The 16,186-nt window shown below is 42.4% G+C and overlaps 1 protein-coding gene across 1 annotated transcript; it reads left to right on the forward strand.

Moving 5' to 3' along the window:
* Window positions 1-1,085: 1,085 nt before the first annotated feature.
* On the forward strand, window positions 1,086-14,668 carry LOC146189311 (4-vinylphenol methyltransferase 2-like). The gene is made up of 4 exons (XM_084603242.1): window positions 1,086-1,292; window positions 5,120-5,465; window positions 12,767-12,926; window positions 14,365-14,668. The coding sequence occupies exons 1-4, from the start codon at window positions 1,225-1,227 to the stop codon at window positions 14,532-14,534; spliced, it is 744 nt and encodes a 247-aa protein (XP_084459368.1). The 5' UTR covers window positions 1,086-1,224; the 3' UTR covers window positions 14,535-14,668.
* Window positions 14,669-16,186: the final 1,518 nt, after the last annotated feature.

Raw genomic sequence — 16,186 nt, forward strand, 5'->3', positions numbered from 1 at the left:
TAATGTCTTGTTCTGGCTCCTGTCCTGCTTGTGAAGTTGTGTGAAAAACTTCTGTCGTGCTACACAGGCTTTTGTTGGGTATTACCCCCAGTCACTGACGTAACCTATGAGATTACACTGCATCAGCTACTGTATACATTCGCTACGACTGTTTCAGAAATAGAGCGTGTAGCGCGCCATAAACCGTACTATTCCGACTCCGCATTCCTTGCCTAACGCGCACCAGGATGTTGATTTATCGATGAAGTAGTGTTACAGGGGAAACGCATTAACTACGAAGTGGCATTCTCGAAGACGGTGACACTGACTGTGAATGCTGGGCCGCTCTTAAAGTCTCGGTGCCGAGTTCCGCCCATCGCAGAGCCGGTCTCAATAATTACTGTTATTATTGCTTCCACATTTATATTAAGATATAAGCATTGCATCTTATCCAACGGAGAGCTTCTCGCCAAATTTAGTGGTTCGGATAGTTGCGTGACGGGACGCCATAAGTAAACAAGTATTTCCCGTAATTCAGAATAAGCTTTGCGCCAGCACGTGGTACCATTACGTTACACGACCTCCTGACGAATCAGTGCGTGGCCTTGCCACCTGCCAGACATGATCGTGATTTTTCGTTCGTATCACCGAGATTGGCAACTCTGGCAACATCGATGGCGGATTTCCTATAGTACGATGCATTTAACATTGTTGCCTATATTGGCTCAAGTAAGGATATCCAGCTCAGTGTTCTGCAAAACATTCAAAATTCTATTCCACTGCATTACATAAAAGATAGCTTATTGATATGCGGAATACGCAGTTATTCGCTGTCAAGGAAAATAATTCAAGGTGCACTAAGCTCTTAGGAAAGCTTGCCGGGTTGCTTTGTGCTTGTTTTACTGCCTAGTGTACAAAGGGGGAGGCGCGAGATCGTGGCGCGCTACAGTGACGTCATGAGTGGCGGCACTCCATACCGAACAGTTTTGTGTGGCTTGCTACTTAGCCATTAGCATCTAAACGGGAAATTTACGGCCTAATCTTCTGGCGCCTATCAGTACGGCTTATTTTCGGAGTGCTTCTTTTCCTCATTTTTGCAGCATGAGTCTGGAAAACAGCAGCAATGGAGCGCAAGAAGCTTCCACCAAGCTGGGGAGCGCCGAGCTATATGAAGCCGCAGTCGACAACAGCGCACCAATAAGTAACCCTTTCTTGGAAGTATTTAGCAAGGCCTTCGCACCCTGCATGGGTGATGACCCAAAGCAGCAACAGTTTATAGAAATTGGCTGCGGACCAGGAAGATTCACCCTCAAGTAAGCAAACCTGATTTCAACTTGGATTTAGCGTACGAAATTTTCAAAGTGCTCTTTCGGAAATTTACTTAAAAGAAGGTTTCAATTTGTACGCATCTTCCTCTGAGACCAACTCTCATCTTGAGTTTCGACAAAGGAAACGTTTCATCTTTAACTGCTTCTATTAAGTGTCGCAATTAGTACTGTTTTATTGTGCGTGCTCTATTTGTTTATCATTTATTTTATGAAGAGCAACTGAATATACTATTTGTCATGCTAAAGCAATATTAGTCTTGGCTGCTTTGTCACGTTGTTAGAGATGACAATTTTTGGAATAACAATATTCATGGTTCAGCACACCTTTCTGCCTCTATATAACCATTCTGTGTGATGCACGATTTCGAACAGCCTGACTATGCAAAAAAAATGTGACTAAGGGCCACGTTTGAGAATAATCCGCGATGAATTGACATCTGTGTTATGCTATCTTTGGCTCTCAAGTTTTTCAAGACGGATGTGTCCTCTACTTACATTTGTGTTCTAAGACCAAGCCTAGCAGCTCAGGATGGGCAAATTAATAATCGATCAATCAATTATTGTTTCGTTGAGCGCAGACAACCTATGTGCTCTTAGCCCTGCAACACAAGTACTAACAATAAATGCATACGGACAGAAAGACAGAAGAAAAAAGAAAAAACGTCCAACGTATGAAAAGAAGAATTTTATAAAATGGGTCATGTGTAGAATGAAATCTATGAGCAATATGCCCTGCAAAACGAGCCACAAAAACGTCAAACTGAGAAAGAGAAAACAGAACAGCCCTTGACTATAATAATACAGAAATGTACAAAAATAAAAGCAGTTCCATCTGCAGTCTGTAAGTGGTACATCAAACACAAGCAGAAAATACAGTTAAACACAAATCAATACGCTAAAATTGATAAGAATAGCAATAATAATGATAATCCTTGTTTTCAAAAAAGAAGATACGCGTTCTGGCTGCCAAAACAGAAAGGCTTGAATGGCAGTGCCTGGCAGCTGGCAAATGTTAATAAAGACTTTGTTCAAAAAGTTGAGAAATTTCAAGATAAGACCAAAATTACAAATTAAACGGCGAACAAGAAAAAAAAAGAGAACATATTGCACCAAAGCATAATTGTTATGCGTTTTTGAAAGAATTGCAAGCATTTTGGTTCTGTGAACCAAAATCTTCACCAGGCAAGCTATTCAATACAAGAGGTACATAATAGTGGGTCCGGCGGACCAACGGCACATCATGTGGGACTGTGCCAGGTTCCCCCTACCGGAGCTGCATCCAGGACATACTCGCCGGAACTTCAAAGTGCTGTGCAAAATATAGACAAGGAGATTCATCTATGGGCCGTCCACCAGGCCTGGGGTGCCCTCAAAAAGCACGACCCTCACAGCCCACCACAAACGGGCCAAATGAGGTAGTGCAGTGTAGGGTATAACCCCGGGTCGCCACTTGGCCAGCGTCACGACGCTTTAACTCGTCGTTTGCCTGCTCCATAATAAAGTTATACATACATACATACATACATACATACATACATACATACATACATACATACATACATACATACATACATACATACATACATACATACATACATACATACATACATACATACATACATACATACATACATACATACATACATACATACATACATACATACATACATACATACATACATACATACATACATACATACATACATACATACATACATACATACATACGTACGTACATACATACGTACATACATACATACATACATACATACATACATACATACATACATACATACATACATACATACATACATACATACATACATACATACATACATACATACATACATACATACGCCCCGCCGGGGTGGCGCAGTGGTTACGGCGTTCGACTACTGTTCCCAAGGATGCGGGATCGAATCCCGGCCTCGGCGGCCGCTTTTCGATGGAGGCGAAAAGCAAGACGCCCGTGTGCTGTGCGATGTCAGTGCACGTTAAAGAACCCCAGGTGGTCTAACTTTCCGGAGTCCTCCACTACGGCGTCTCTCATAGCCTGAGTCGCTTTGGGACGTTAAACCCCACAAACCAACCAAACCAACCAACATACATACATACATACATACATACATACATACATACATACATATGTCAGTGCACGTTAAAGAACCCAAGGTGGTCGAAATTTCCGGAGTCCTTCACTACGGCGTCTCTCACAGCCTGAGTTGCTTTGGGACGTTAAACCCCACAAACAACCACCACCACCCCATACATACATACATACATACATACATACATACATACATACATACATACATACATACATACATACATACATACATACATACATACATACATACATACATACATACAGCCCCGCCGGGGTGGCGCAGTGGTTACGGCGCTCGACTACTGTTCCCAAAGACGCGGGATCAAATCCCGGCCTCGGCGGCAGTTTTTCGATGGAGGCGAAAAGCAAGGCACCTGTGTGCTGTGCGATGTCAGTGCACGTTAAAGAACCCCAGGTGGTCGAAATTCCCGGAGTCCTCCACTACGGCGTCTCTCATAGCCTGAGTCGCTTTGGGACGTTAAACCCCAGAAAGCCAAAGCCAAGAAAGCCTTGCATACATACATACATACATACATACATACATGCATACATACATACATACATACGTACATACATACATACATACATACATACATACATACATACATACATACATACATACATACATACATACATACATACATACATACATACATACAGCCCCGCCGGGGTGGCGCAGTGGTTACGGCGCTCGACTACTGTTCCCAAAGACACGGGATCAAATCCCAGCCTCGGCGGCAGTTTTTCGATGGAGGCGAAAAGCAAGGCGCCCGTGTGCTGTGCGATGTCAGTGCACGTTAAAGAACCCCAGGTGGTCGAAATTCCCGGAGTCCTCCACTACGGCGTCTCTCATAGCCTGAGTCGCTTTGGGACGTTAAACCCCAGAAAGCCAAAGCCAAGAAAGCCATACATACATACATACATACATACATACATACATACATACATACATACATACATACATACATACATACATATATACATACATACATACATACATACATACATACATACATACATACATACATACATACATACATACATACATACATACATACATACATACATAGGGCCTTACACATTCTCCGTATTTGGTCCGCACGCGAGACAAAGCAAATTGTTGCCTTGGCCGAAGTTCTTTTACTGGTGTATACTAACTGCAAATTTCTCTATTCCAAACGTATTTTACTACCAGTGTTCATTTGTACAGGTGGTCAAAATGAGGGAAGTGTAGGCGTGAAAAGTAATTTATATTCAGGGGCAAATACATGACGTAACAGCCAGATTTCAGCAAGCGTTTCAAGATACTGTTCATTTTATCACGCCAGATAATCGAACAGTAGTGAAAACAGGTTATACCTTATTGTAATTCACTGCGAGCAAAAGGACTGACATTTTGCGGATTTCAAAAGGGCAAATAAGTATTCATATTTAATTTAGGTTAACTCCACGTTTTCGCTTATCGGCGTCTTTTATTTGTGACTGATTTTCTCTTCACTCCTGAAGAACGGTGACAAGATGAGCCAACTATAGGCCGCTGCAGTTCCTTTGTTTGGTTGCCATATTACTTCACACAACATCGCCATGCATTTTTCTTACTTATTACTTAGGTATCTGACTACAGGATTACAACTACTCTAGGCTTTCAAACCAATTGCATCTACTCATGCAAAAAATTAATTTTTCTTTTTGAATCACTTTGCAGCTCTCTCTTTCCAACCCTTCCTCCTTTCCGGAGACTGGTAGCAGTGGACAAGTCAGAGGAAATGCTGAGTTTGGCTGCCGACAAATACGCGCACCCTAAAATACAATACCAGCAGTTGGACATCGTTGGGAACGTGGACGAGTTCATCCGCCGTGAAGGTCAATTTCAGAGGCTGTACTCCTTTCACATGTTGCACTGGATTCGGGATCAACAGCTGGTCATGCGAAACTTCGAAAAAATGATGGCTCCCGGAGGAGAGTGCTTGGTAGTTTTTCTTAAGAACATGCCATTCCATCGGCTCTTCGAAGAAATGATGAAATCTCCACGCTGGTCGCAGTACAGCCAAGTAGGTATTTCTGTATTTGTGGTGGCGACTAAACTATCTCATTGGTTCGGGCACTAAGGTATCTTTAGGGTATTCGAGACAAAATTGCGCTCGATAGAAAAAACTGCACAGCCCGGCATTCGAGCTATATTCCGATAACCTGATGCATAGATTGCACTGCCTTTACAAGTGCCGTTGTTTTATACTTAGTATGCATCTATTAAAAAGCCTAAATGTGATTTACATTCTTTTTTTCTTTATAGATCTATGCGACAGACAAGTGCGAGAAAATCTTGCCCCAAGTTTGACATTTTCTTTCGTTATCAAGATTGTTCTCCTGGTCGTCAGTGTGCATTTGGTTTCGATATAGTTTTTAGATACTGAGCACTAGAACTTGGGGATAACAAAGATTTAAATATTCAGCAAACTATTCTCTATCAGGTAACGGTGTAGTTCGCATGCAAGTAATGTGTGCTTACGGAGCAATTTCATGCGTTCCGAGTTGAGAGCTATGCTGCAGGCTGAAATTGTGTCTTGATAAATTTATCTGTACTAACTTCTACTGCACAGCGGTTTTGCATTATACAAGAGAAATTACACAAACTATAGCAAAATGTGTGTTATTTTAGAAAGACACCTGCTGAAAGTATTTACCTTAGTTCAGGATAATGAAGCTTGTTCACACTTCTCTGGCCATAAAACCTCCTGTTCTCTTCTGATTCCGAAATACGGTTATATATAAAGCGAGCCGTTGGGAAAACGATTCTCAATTTATTTCTTAGCACTTCGCTCCGGAATATTCCATGTGCCTTTAGATGCCGTAGACTGTGTAGTCGGCGTTCTGGACGTCGACGTTTTGAGGGAGGAATAACAGACATGTTTCTGGCAAGCCTTATATTCTCGGAAACGACATGGCCCCCATTTATGCTGGAGCTTGCACTCCTTTCCAGGCAGGCTCACCGCTTCCACTCTGCGCTGACTTTCAACTTCCCACTTGGTCTATGTGAGCTAAAAGTAACACGTTATACATGCTGAATTGCAGTTCTATAACAGATTTAGTTCTCCAAAGAAGAAATATTAGGTTTTTCAAACCCACCATCACACCTATATGTGGTCAACTGTTTGAATTGTACGACAAACCTAAGTCGATCTGACAACGTTGCCAGACTGCCTGAGGTGCAATCCGTGTTTACAAGTTAAAAGTGAGTTTTGTCGCTTGCGGTTTTAGGCACTGACTCTCAGTTTGTCAGAACCAGTCTAGTGGATGCCTTTGGATGAGTTTTGGCCCATGTCTGATTTTAAGAACAGAACGAGACAAGTTAATTTCTCAGCGGCTCAGGCGAGTATCTTTCAGAAATCACTACAGATCACAATCTATGATGTGAAACGAAGCCAAAACGGTTTTAGTACGAAGGGATAAGAGCAGCTGACATGAATGCATGCTATCGAAGGCTTCGCTTTCAAGATGATGATCCAGATGCCGGTTAAGAGCAGCAGCGCTGAGCTTGTTCCTGTTTTTTCATCTGTGCATGGCGTCTTTGCTTGTCGTTCGAAACGAGAGCAGGGAGAATTTTTCATTAAAAATAGCAAATTCCGCTGTGAGATTTGTCATTTACACAGTATTCAGTTTGGCCTTTGATTTTTAAATCGTTAGATAATTAGGTCACAGGAAGGGAAAGGCGCAGTATCTGTCACACGTGTTTTCTGTAGACATCTGAATCACGCCGTAAAGGAAGGGTGGAAGGTGGGAGTGAAAATGGAAAGAGAAAAAGAGAAGCCTTAGGGGAGACTTAATAGGGCGGAAACTTGGGCGAGTTGGAAAGCATTTGAACTCATCTTTTCTAGCGCTTCTTTAACACACAAGGGACATTAGATGAAGGAGGAACACATAAGACCAGGACGGACGCTAGTCTTCAACTGTCGTTTATTGAAGCAACATGTCATATATACAATCCCAAAGTGCACATCACACATGCGTAGTGAGGGTGCCACGCTTAAGGTACGATAGCTCTTTATCAGATAAATACACAGATGGAGTGCTGACAGATGGAGTGCTGTCAACACTCCATCTGTGTATTTATCTGATAAAGAGCTATCGTACCTTAAGCGTGGCACCCTCACTACGCATGTGTGATGTGCACTTTGGGATTGTATATATGACATGTTGCTTCAATAAACGACAGTTGAAGACTAGCGTCCGTCCTGTTCTTATGTGTTCCTCCTTCATCTAATGTCCCTTGTGTGTTAAAGAAGCGCTAGAAAAGATGTCCTTAGGGGAGGGCTACGAAGTAATTGCGACCTCCTGAGGATCTCTAACGTGCGCTAACATCGCACTGCACACGGACGCCTTCGTTTTTTGGCTGTTGATCGTATGATTGTGTTTTTCAGCCTACTTCTGTTTTTAAGTTTTGAGCGCACGATCATCACCGCATGCACGTCAAGGGCTTATTGTACGCTTCAGGCACATCAGTATGATCCAAACTGGACCCATTTCCTATTGCTAAAGTACGACTCGATGTAATACGGGTTTAACAACAGAGTGCTAACGCCCTCGGCCTACAGGAGACCCGGCGTCGGTTTAGTCGCCGTGCTTCAGGCAGGTGGTGGCTGGGATATATTCTCAAGATCGGTCACTGGCTCATCACGTGTTGTTTGATGCCACGTGACCAGATAACAGAGCGTAGCTAGGTGGCGCCACCATCTCGGGCTTCGTCTTTAAAGAAACAAAGGTGATTGTAATCTAGCCCTCTTGGGCCCTTGGACACCGAGCCATCCTCGTTGGCTCCAGGCTACGCAGCAAAAAATTCGGCATAAAGGGCTTTTTAATTATGGTTTGGTTTGGTTTGGGGGATTTAACGTCCCAAAGCGACTGAGGCTATGAGAGACGCCGTAGTGGAGGACTCCGGAAATTTCGACCACCTGGGGGTTTTTAACGTGCGCTGACATCGCACAGCACACGGACGCCTCTTCGTTTCGCCTCCATCGAAACGCCGTGTAGTCGTTAATATAATATGGAACCTTATCACTGTATACTAGCGACTATCTATGGCGCAGAGGCAATACTTACAGGATCACTGATTAGACAACTAGCGAAACGCATTTAAACGAACAAGGTTCGGCCGTGAGTAGCAGGGAAGCGTGAGTTTAACGCTGTAGCGTCATAAATCTTAAAGGCGGAGTTGAGGTGTTCCTCGGTAATTTTATTATGCTTCGTTCCCTTTCTGCGGAGAGTGTCAGGCCTCTCCAAAAGTGGTAGTTCGGCAGTGATGAAGTGGAATATGATGATGGAGATAATGAAGTAGCAGATTTATCGGATCTGCAAGACAGAAAACTGCAATTACACAATTGAAGTGATAAGAAAATATTCGACAGCTGTAACTGAACGAAAGCAGTCTGACACGCAGAAATATCTTCAGTACCTTACGTTTTGGAGTTAGCCTTTCAGGTATGGCCTAGTTAAGGTCCTGGCCTTAAGTACCAGGAACAGAGTCTCCATTCATACTGAAGTGTCTATAACCACTTGAGATTTTATTCCTCTTATTGAGGAAGAAATATGGAGCGATCATATGCGGTTGCCTGCTCAAAGGGTCAATCAACCAACAAAAACATCTTTCTAGGCAGGCACTTCCCCATGGGTTGGGCTGGGCCTGGAACCCAGGTTTCCATTTAGAAAATGAAACCATGATAAAATAAGCTACATGCCCATCTCTGTGGTGACTATACACGTCCTCTCCTGTCATCCTTCCTACTTTCACCCCAACGCCGCTCTCTGCGAACTCCTGCTGCCCTCACATCAGCCCTCACCAACGGAGAAAGAGAGCCACAAAGGCAGGTCACAAAGCCACTGTGTCGAAGGCGATGTTGTTTGAAAGTGCAAAACAAAACTTCGTTCGCAAGCTATCTGTCAGAAAAGGGAGCTTAATTGTCATTGGGCTCTAGCCATCTCGTTGGATGCGAAAGGAAGAGTCGCCGTATGTGACGGCACCACTTCCTGATCAAAAATGCACTGTGATGGCTTTTGCAGCTGGGTATCACCGACAATCCTACAGGCGACATTGTTAGTGCACCAGAAATCGCTGAGGCTGGCTCCTTCTGGGAGATAGCTTCCGGGGGCACGTGCGGAGAAATGGCGGTGGATGGAGACCGCCTCGTTTCTCAATTATGCGATTGGGGGGCGACCTCTGCTTTCATTGAAAACGGATTACGCAGATGCCGCTGTCTTCCAATTCGAAATGAATGGCGGCTTAACAATGTCTGAATTGCTGGTACAAATGCTCCCCAGTGCGAAAAAGGATAGCCATCGCCGTCAGTACGCTCGGCAGTATTGAATTTCCGCGAAACGACACGATGGCTTCCTCAATTACGGGAGCTTCTGTGGTGAAAACAGTAAGTGGTACCTTGCCCTTCAACGCGAAAGTGAGGGGCGGACTAAAATTTAATAATTTTTTCTGTTTGTTTTCCGTGTCCCTAAATATTATTGCTTCAAGTAGAGGGGTACTATATTCTACTTATATTCTAAATATAAGTGATTCTACGTGTTAGTGGGATTAGGCGTATTACTAAAACGTTTTACGATGTTGTGATCCAAAGTATTGGATTACTAAGTGTCGTTAAGCCTTTCATCACCCATATCAGACTTCGCACTGTCTTTGAAGGGCATAGGCATCTTCAATATTCTTCCCATTAGCTCTTTCCTGCGTCCTCTGGAGGATTATGATTCCTGCGACCTTCTAACTCATTCAGCAACCTGGCTTACTGACCCTTTTTGCTACTAATGCCTCAACTTAGGACCCTGTTTATCGCGCTCAGCGATCCTTTCTTCGCATTTCATGTCGCAGCCTTGCCCATTTAATTTTGATTTCTTATAAAATATCATTCACTTGTATTAGTTACATGACACACTCTGCAGACATTCTCTCAAAAATACCTAAAATGATACATTCTATAGCTCTTTTCGTTGTAGTCAGTACAAGTCCAACCCTTTTGGTTAGTCTCCACATTGCGAGGACAACAGTCAAATCAATTCAAAAAGTAACAGTTGCAGACTTCACTTTTTCTAGATAGCAGTAAGTGGCCATTCATAATCTGGGAGTAGATCGTAACTGTGTTTCATACTAGCTAATTAGGTTTGGTTTTTGGTGTTTAACATTCCAAACTGGCTCAGGAGATGTAGACGCCGTAGTGGAGGGTTCCAGAAATTTCTACACATGTGGTTCATTTACGTGCATTGACATTGCATAGCTCATGGCAGCGTTGCTTTTCATCTCCATGAAAAAGCGGCCGCCATAATTTGGTAGGCTCTCACATCCGGGGCACAGCAGTAGAGCTCCCCTACAACTGCACCACCGGTCTGGGATTCGTCATTTTCCCTGTCATCCGGATCTTTGTTTGTGTGCGCGCGTGCGTGTGTGTGTGTGTTCTTTTGTATCTTCTACAGATTACTGCCTACCCTAAACTGCTGTTTCATTCCAAGGCTTTTAGAAATTACCTTGTTATTCAGAATATTATTTTAGGCTACCATTTCTGCTTCACCTGACTTCATCATTCATCATTTGCTGTGCGCCGTTCAGCTGTGTTCCATGGCAATGTCCTCAGCTAATTCAACTCCACTCGGTACAGTTGGTAGGAGTTGGCAACGTGATTGCCACACTTCCCTGTATCCAGTGGAGTTCTTTCAGGGCTTTCACTATGCAAGCGGTGACTAGTACTTCCGGCGCCGTGTTTGCTTGCCTGTCACTAATATGGAATTTTATTACTTTCGTTATGAAGGACCGTGATTCTTATGCAACTTTAGATATCTTGTAGTACTTTTACATAAGGCTCATCTATATCATGGAATCGCAGTGGAGGCATCCGTGCTGAGCTTTTCACCATGCCAAATGCTTTTTGGTAATCTGAGTGCTGCATATAGGATTTGGGCACATTCAGAGAATTTTTTATAAAGAGTTTATAGTGGAGGCATGAACCATTATAGAGTAGCTTTTATGAAAGCCTACCTGATCCTTTATTCAATTGAAGTCAATGGGTATCCCAAATTTATTAGTAACTACCCGTTCCCGACCTTCTACGTAAGATCTAGAATGTAAACCTGTCGTAATGTTCATAGTTAGAGTCCTATGTAGATCACAGAGCCCCAAGCCTGTGTACTTAGGGTAGCATTGAATGACGTACATAGCCAGACTGAGGTATGCACTACCTATAAGGCATTCTATACACTACTGCGTTGCTAGTGCAAAATATTCATGCTTCGATCTCCACTTTTCAACATGAGGTAACAATTTATTTCGATGTTCGAAGCCATCACAGTGAAAATGTGCGTTTCTGAAGCCCATCAGTGTGAACACAGGCTACTACGACAGATACTTCATTCAGTGATCGGAACAGCTGAAAATGAATTACTGAGCATCAATCCCGTGTATACGTATACCCAACTGGAATGCGAGGATTACAATAAAAATCCAGATGGCTGTGAAGTAGCACTTTGATGAACGCGTGGCCAGTGCAGGTTAGGGCATCCTTCCGGCTAAGCACCTCATTGTGGTGTGAGACCAAGAAAGATATTTGATATTGACCTGAATTTTATAAATCGTTAGCTAAATTCAAGACTAGTAATTTACCACCATCAATCAAGATTTTATCACGAGTCAACCGCGAGCGGCCTAAAGGTTCATCTTGTACATATAACTATATCGCACCTTGCAAAGGAAGCACTATGCTCGCCAAGCTTAGTACACATCCGATATGATTTATTGATAAAAAGACTGTTAAGCAAACTAGTTTGAGGCAAATGACAGAGTCCAATATGTTTCTCAATTGCTTACACTACTCAATGGCGTCCTGTGCATTGGTACAAAGTTGTCTTCTATGCAGCATAAATGCCATTTTGCATCAAAAATCTTCAATACAGGTGACAGAACGGTGCTCTTGTGTTCTAAATGCGAATATTTTGCTTACCTGCACTGGCGATTCTTCTCGAAGGATGGGTGAGAACATAAAAGGCTTTTCACTAAGCACCAGCTGCATTTCTGCATCCTGATGTAATAAACTGTCTGTAGTGATTAATATTAATTTTGTCAAGTTTACGGTGAAGGTACAGCTCTTAGAATTCGCCATGAATACTTTCGTATTCCTCGATGGCTCTCTAAACAAAACGGCTGGCTAGCAATTTTGCCGCCTCTGTGACCCTTCTTCACAACAGCCGGCCAATTATAAAAGCCTGAGGAGTTATGATTAACAGGACTACTTAATGATTTTTATATTGAATATTATCAGTTGGTCTGTTAGCTAACAAGAAATTCAAACGTCCTGGTTTCCTGCCTCAGGTTCTTCGAGAACACATGCCAGAAACATGGAAAATTCAAGACATTGCTTCTTTAAGAGCGTACGCAAACAAGCTCGTCGTGACATCAAAGTTGCTCCCATTGTCTTGCGAGGCGTTTACTGTTCCCGCTCCTGGGATGAAAAGCAAGGAAAGAGCGCTTGGTGAGTGAGCCTACTGTCTTGAGCAGCGTATACCGTTCTTGTATAAGAGCACAAAGTAAACGATTATTCGTTTTGTAAGAGAAAGTACAGCTTTACTTGATTTCACAATTTTCATAACAGCGTGTGTCGACGGAGCGGCAATTATGAAAACTTCTTGCTCATTTTTTGAACGACTACCATTTCATGCTAATTAAAATCTTTTAATCCTAGTTTTACCTGTGCAATATTTACAAATAGATTTGGCTAGCAGCCGAAATAAAATTGCCTTGAAGATGACATAGTTATCATGCAACTTGTCATTTAGCAAAAGGATGTCAATTTGTCAGAGTGAAGTTTAAAATACATAAAAAAAGATGTCATATATTTCGGCTCAAAATGTCGCTTACTCTACTGTCACCGCAGTCAAGCTTCAGAATGCAGAATTCACTTTTTTATTTCAAGTATTTCATTCTTGTTCGCTAACGATTTCTTTTATTTCATGCTTCGTCATCTTGACACCAAATTTTGTTGTTTTCAGTGCTGCGAGTGCGCAGCCTGATTTTAATATTTCTTGATTTATATCTTGTTAATGCCCAAGTATCTTCATATTGAAAGCTTACTGTATATGACGTATGTCGCGATTCATCCATGCGGCCTATCAAATTCTGCCACTGCGTCGATAATTGTTATTCAGCAAAAGTGGTAAGTGTAACGACTTTTTAGAGAGGACAGGTACACTATGAAATCACCTTAGGCAAGTAAATCTCACCTTAGGCTGCGTTTCACAAAGACGTTAGGCCCGACGAGAACGTCAAAGCCTTCCACCACTGTTGAGATGTCTAAACTTTTCCACAGCCATCAGGTAGGAAAATATAATAGTGTCATGTTCAGTATTAAGCTGCCTGAAGACTCATACGCCAGGGTCGTGATGGTTTCAAATTTACTATTTATTCGTTACAAAATGTAATAATGATTCTCTGCAATTAGTGCGGATTTCACACTTCCACTGCTATCTACTTATTCTATTATTGCCATTACATCTATGACTAGCGCCGCGTAAGTAATGCTCTTTGCTCTCGTCATATTTTTTTTTTTAAGATTTCGTCACTTTTTATGGCTACTTAAAAAATTGTTAACGAGTTTTCTTCTCATAAATTTTATTTGGTGAGAAGCAGAAGACCACCCTTCGAAGTACACACAAATGTTTCCACTGCATTATTCTGAACCGAGGTGTTCCAGACTGTTTTGGAAGCATGACAAGGCAACTAAAATGAGAATTTAAGCTTTCATTTTTTTCCTAAATATATCAACGTTCGCGTACTAGTCTTGACAAGTGGGGAAAGAAATTGCAAATAGGTTTGTACAGAATAAAATTGTTATAACATGAAATAAATATTTCTGAGACTCATCGTCTGTGTGTGACTCTAGTACGCTCACTGATGTTACACATTTTTTGCAGAGATGCTCCTCCTATTCAACCCAATCTATTCGATAATCGACGATCAAGGAAAGAAAGAGCTGCTCCAGTTTACGAGAGACTTCGCAAACACTGCCTTTATCAAAAAATCTGGTATAAGCTTTGGAGATCCTGTGGTGTGCGTCATCCATGCATTCAAGCCAACAGAATAGGGCTGCCACTCTGCAACCTGTATTTGTTTAAAAGGGATTATTGGTGCACTCAGAAATATTTGCCTACATTTAGTACCTGCAAGTGACGACTACTGACTATATATAGTGAATGTATCAACTCCGCAATAAATCTTTTGGGCAAAAATTATTTGCATTAAACGTTCACTATAATACAACAACGGCGGTCAGCCGAATTCTGTGCGCAAGCCAGAACGCGTCTCCGCAAGCTTGGTGTTTGCTTCTTAAGCAGAGTTTAGAAAATAAAGTGGCCTCCTTATGGGCTTGCTATTTTTCTGAACTTTTAGGCACGTTAAAGGCTGCTGATTACCTTAAACAGCGGGAACAATGCCTGCAATCATGTTAACCTGTGTGAAAACTACTTCATCTGTACAGATTGTACGCTTCTTCTATATAGGGGTATAAAGGTTTGGTTTAGTTTGGTTTGTGGGGTTTAACGTCCCAAAGCAACTCAGGCTTGAGAGACGCCATAGTGGAGGACTCCGGCAATTTCGACCACCTGGAGTTCTTTAACGTGCACTGACATCGCACAGCACACGGACGACTTGCTTTTTGCCTCAATCGAAAAGCGGCCGCCGAGACCGGGATTCAATCCCGCGTCCTTGGGAACAGTAGTCGAGCGCCGTAACCACTGCGCCACCCCAGCGGGATATAGAGGAATAAAGAAAAATCCACTACATCACATGTAGCGCTAGTGTAAGTCCTGGCTATAACAAAAACATGCATATTGTATTCTCCAAGACAATCGTCAATGCTCCGCAAAGTGTAAGCGCTGTGGGCTATGACCACCGATCGAAGAAACAGCATTAGAATATTGCAAGAAAGACAAAGAAAAGTAATGTTTCGAACAATACGGACCATTCCTGAGACCTCCAACTATAACTTCTGGAAAGAATAACGCAGTTATAAAAGAAAATTAACACACCGCGTTGCATGAATTATTTAGCGGTTAATAGCATTCCCCAGTGTTTTTATGCGCCACCATTTTACATGAATTGCTTCAAGACTTGAAAAAAGGGAGCAACATACGCAGCATCTTCGGGCGCTGCTTCATCTTGTTTTTTAGTGTGGAATGTGTTGAAAATTCCAGTTATGTGTGGAAAACAATATTTTCTCCTTAAAGAGAAGTTTCAAAAAACGCAAAATTGCTTTTGGAACCGGCTTATTGTTCAAAATAAACACAAATGTGTAGAAGGGCGGAAGAAAGTTACAATAAAAGTACAAGTACACGCTGCTAGAAAAACGATTCCATCTTACAAGCGAATTTATCATCATTGTACCGGCAGGCCCCACCGTCGTCTTCAGTGTATGTGCATCTACTGAAAACAAAAAAAGCACCCCCTCTGAGCTACATTATTCCTTTCCTTCTTAACTGCACATAAAAAGATAAGTGGTTCCATATTTTGTTTGGGCTTTTTGCTTTCCACAATGTAGTCGGGCGTCGTCACCACTGTGCCACCGCGGAGGGTTGTCTAGATGGCGGAGATTGAAATTTTTTAATGCTGAAAAGAGAGTTTAGAAGTCCTAGAGTAGCAAACGTGATCAGTATCTCTAGTCAGGGAAGCCGCAAGATGAGCCCGGCCCCGCCTTTCGCGCACTTTATAATAAAAATAATTGGTTACAGGAAGGGAAAG

This window comes from Amblyomma maculatum, chromosome 5, assembly GCF_055883805.1.
Source record: "Amblyomma maculatum isolate TAMU_Amacu chromosome 5, ASM5588380v1, whole genome shotgun sequence".
NCBI classification, from domain to species: Eukaryota; Metazoa; Arthropoda; class Arachnida; order Ixodida; family Ixodidae; genus Amblyomma; species Amblyomma maculatum.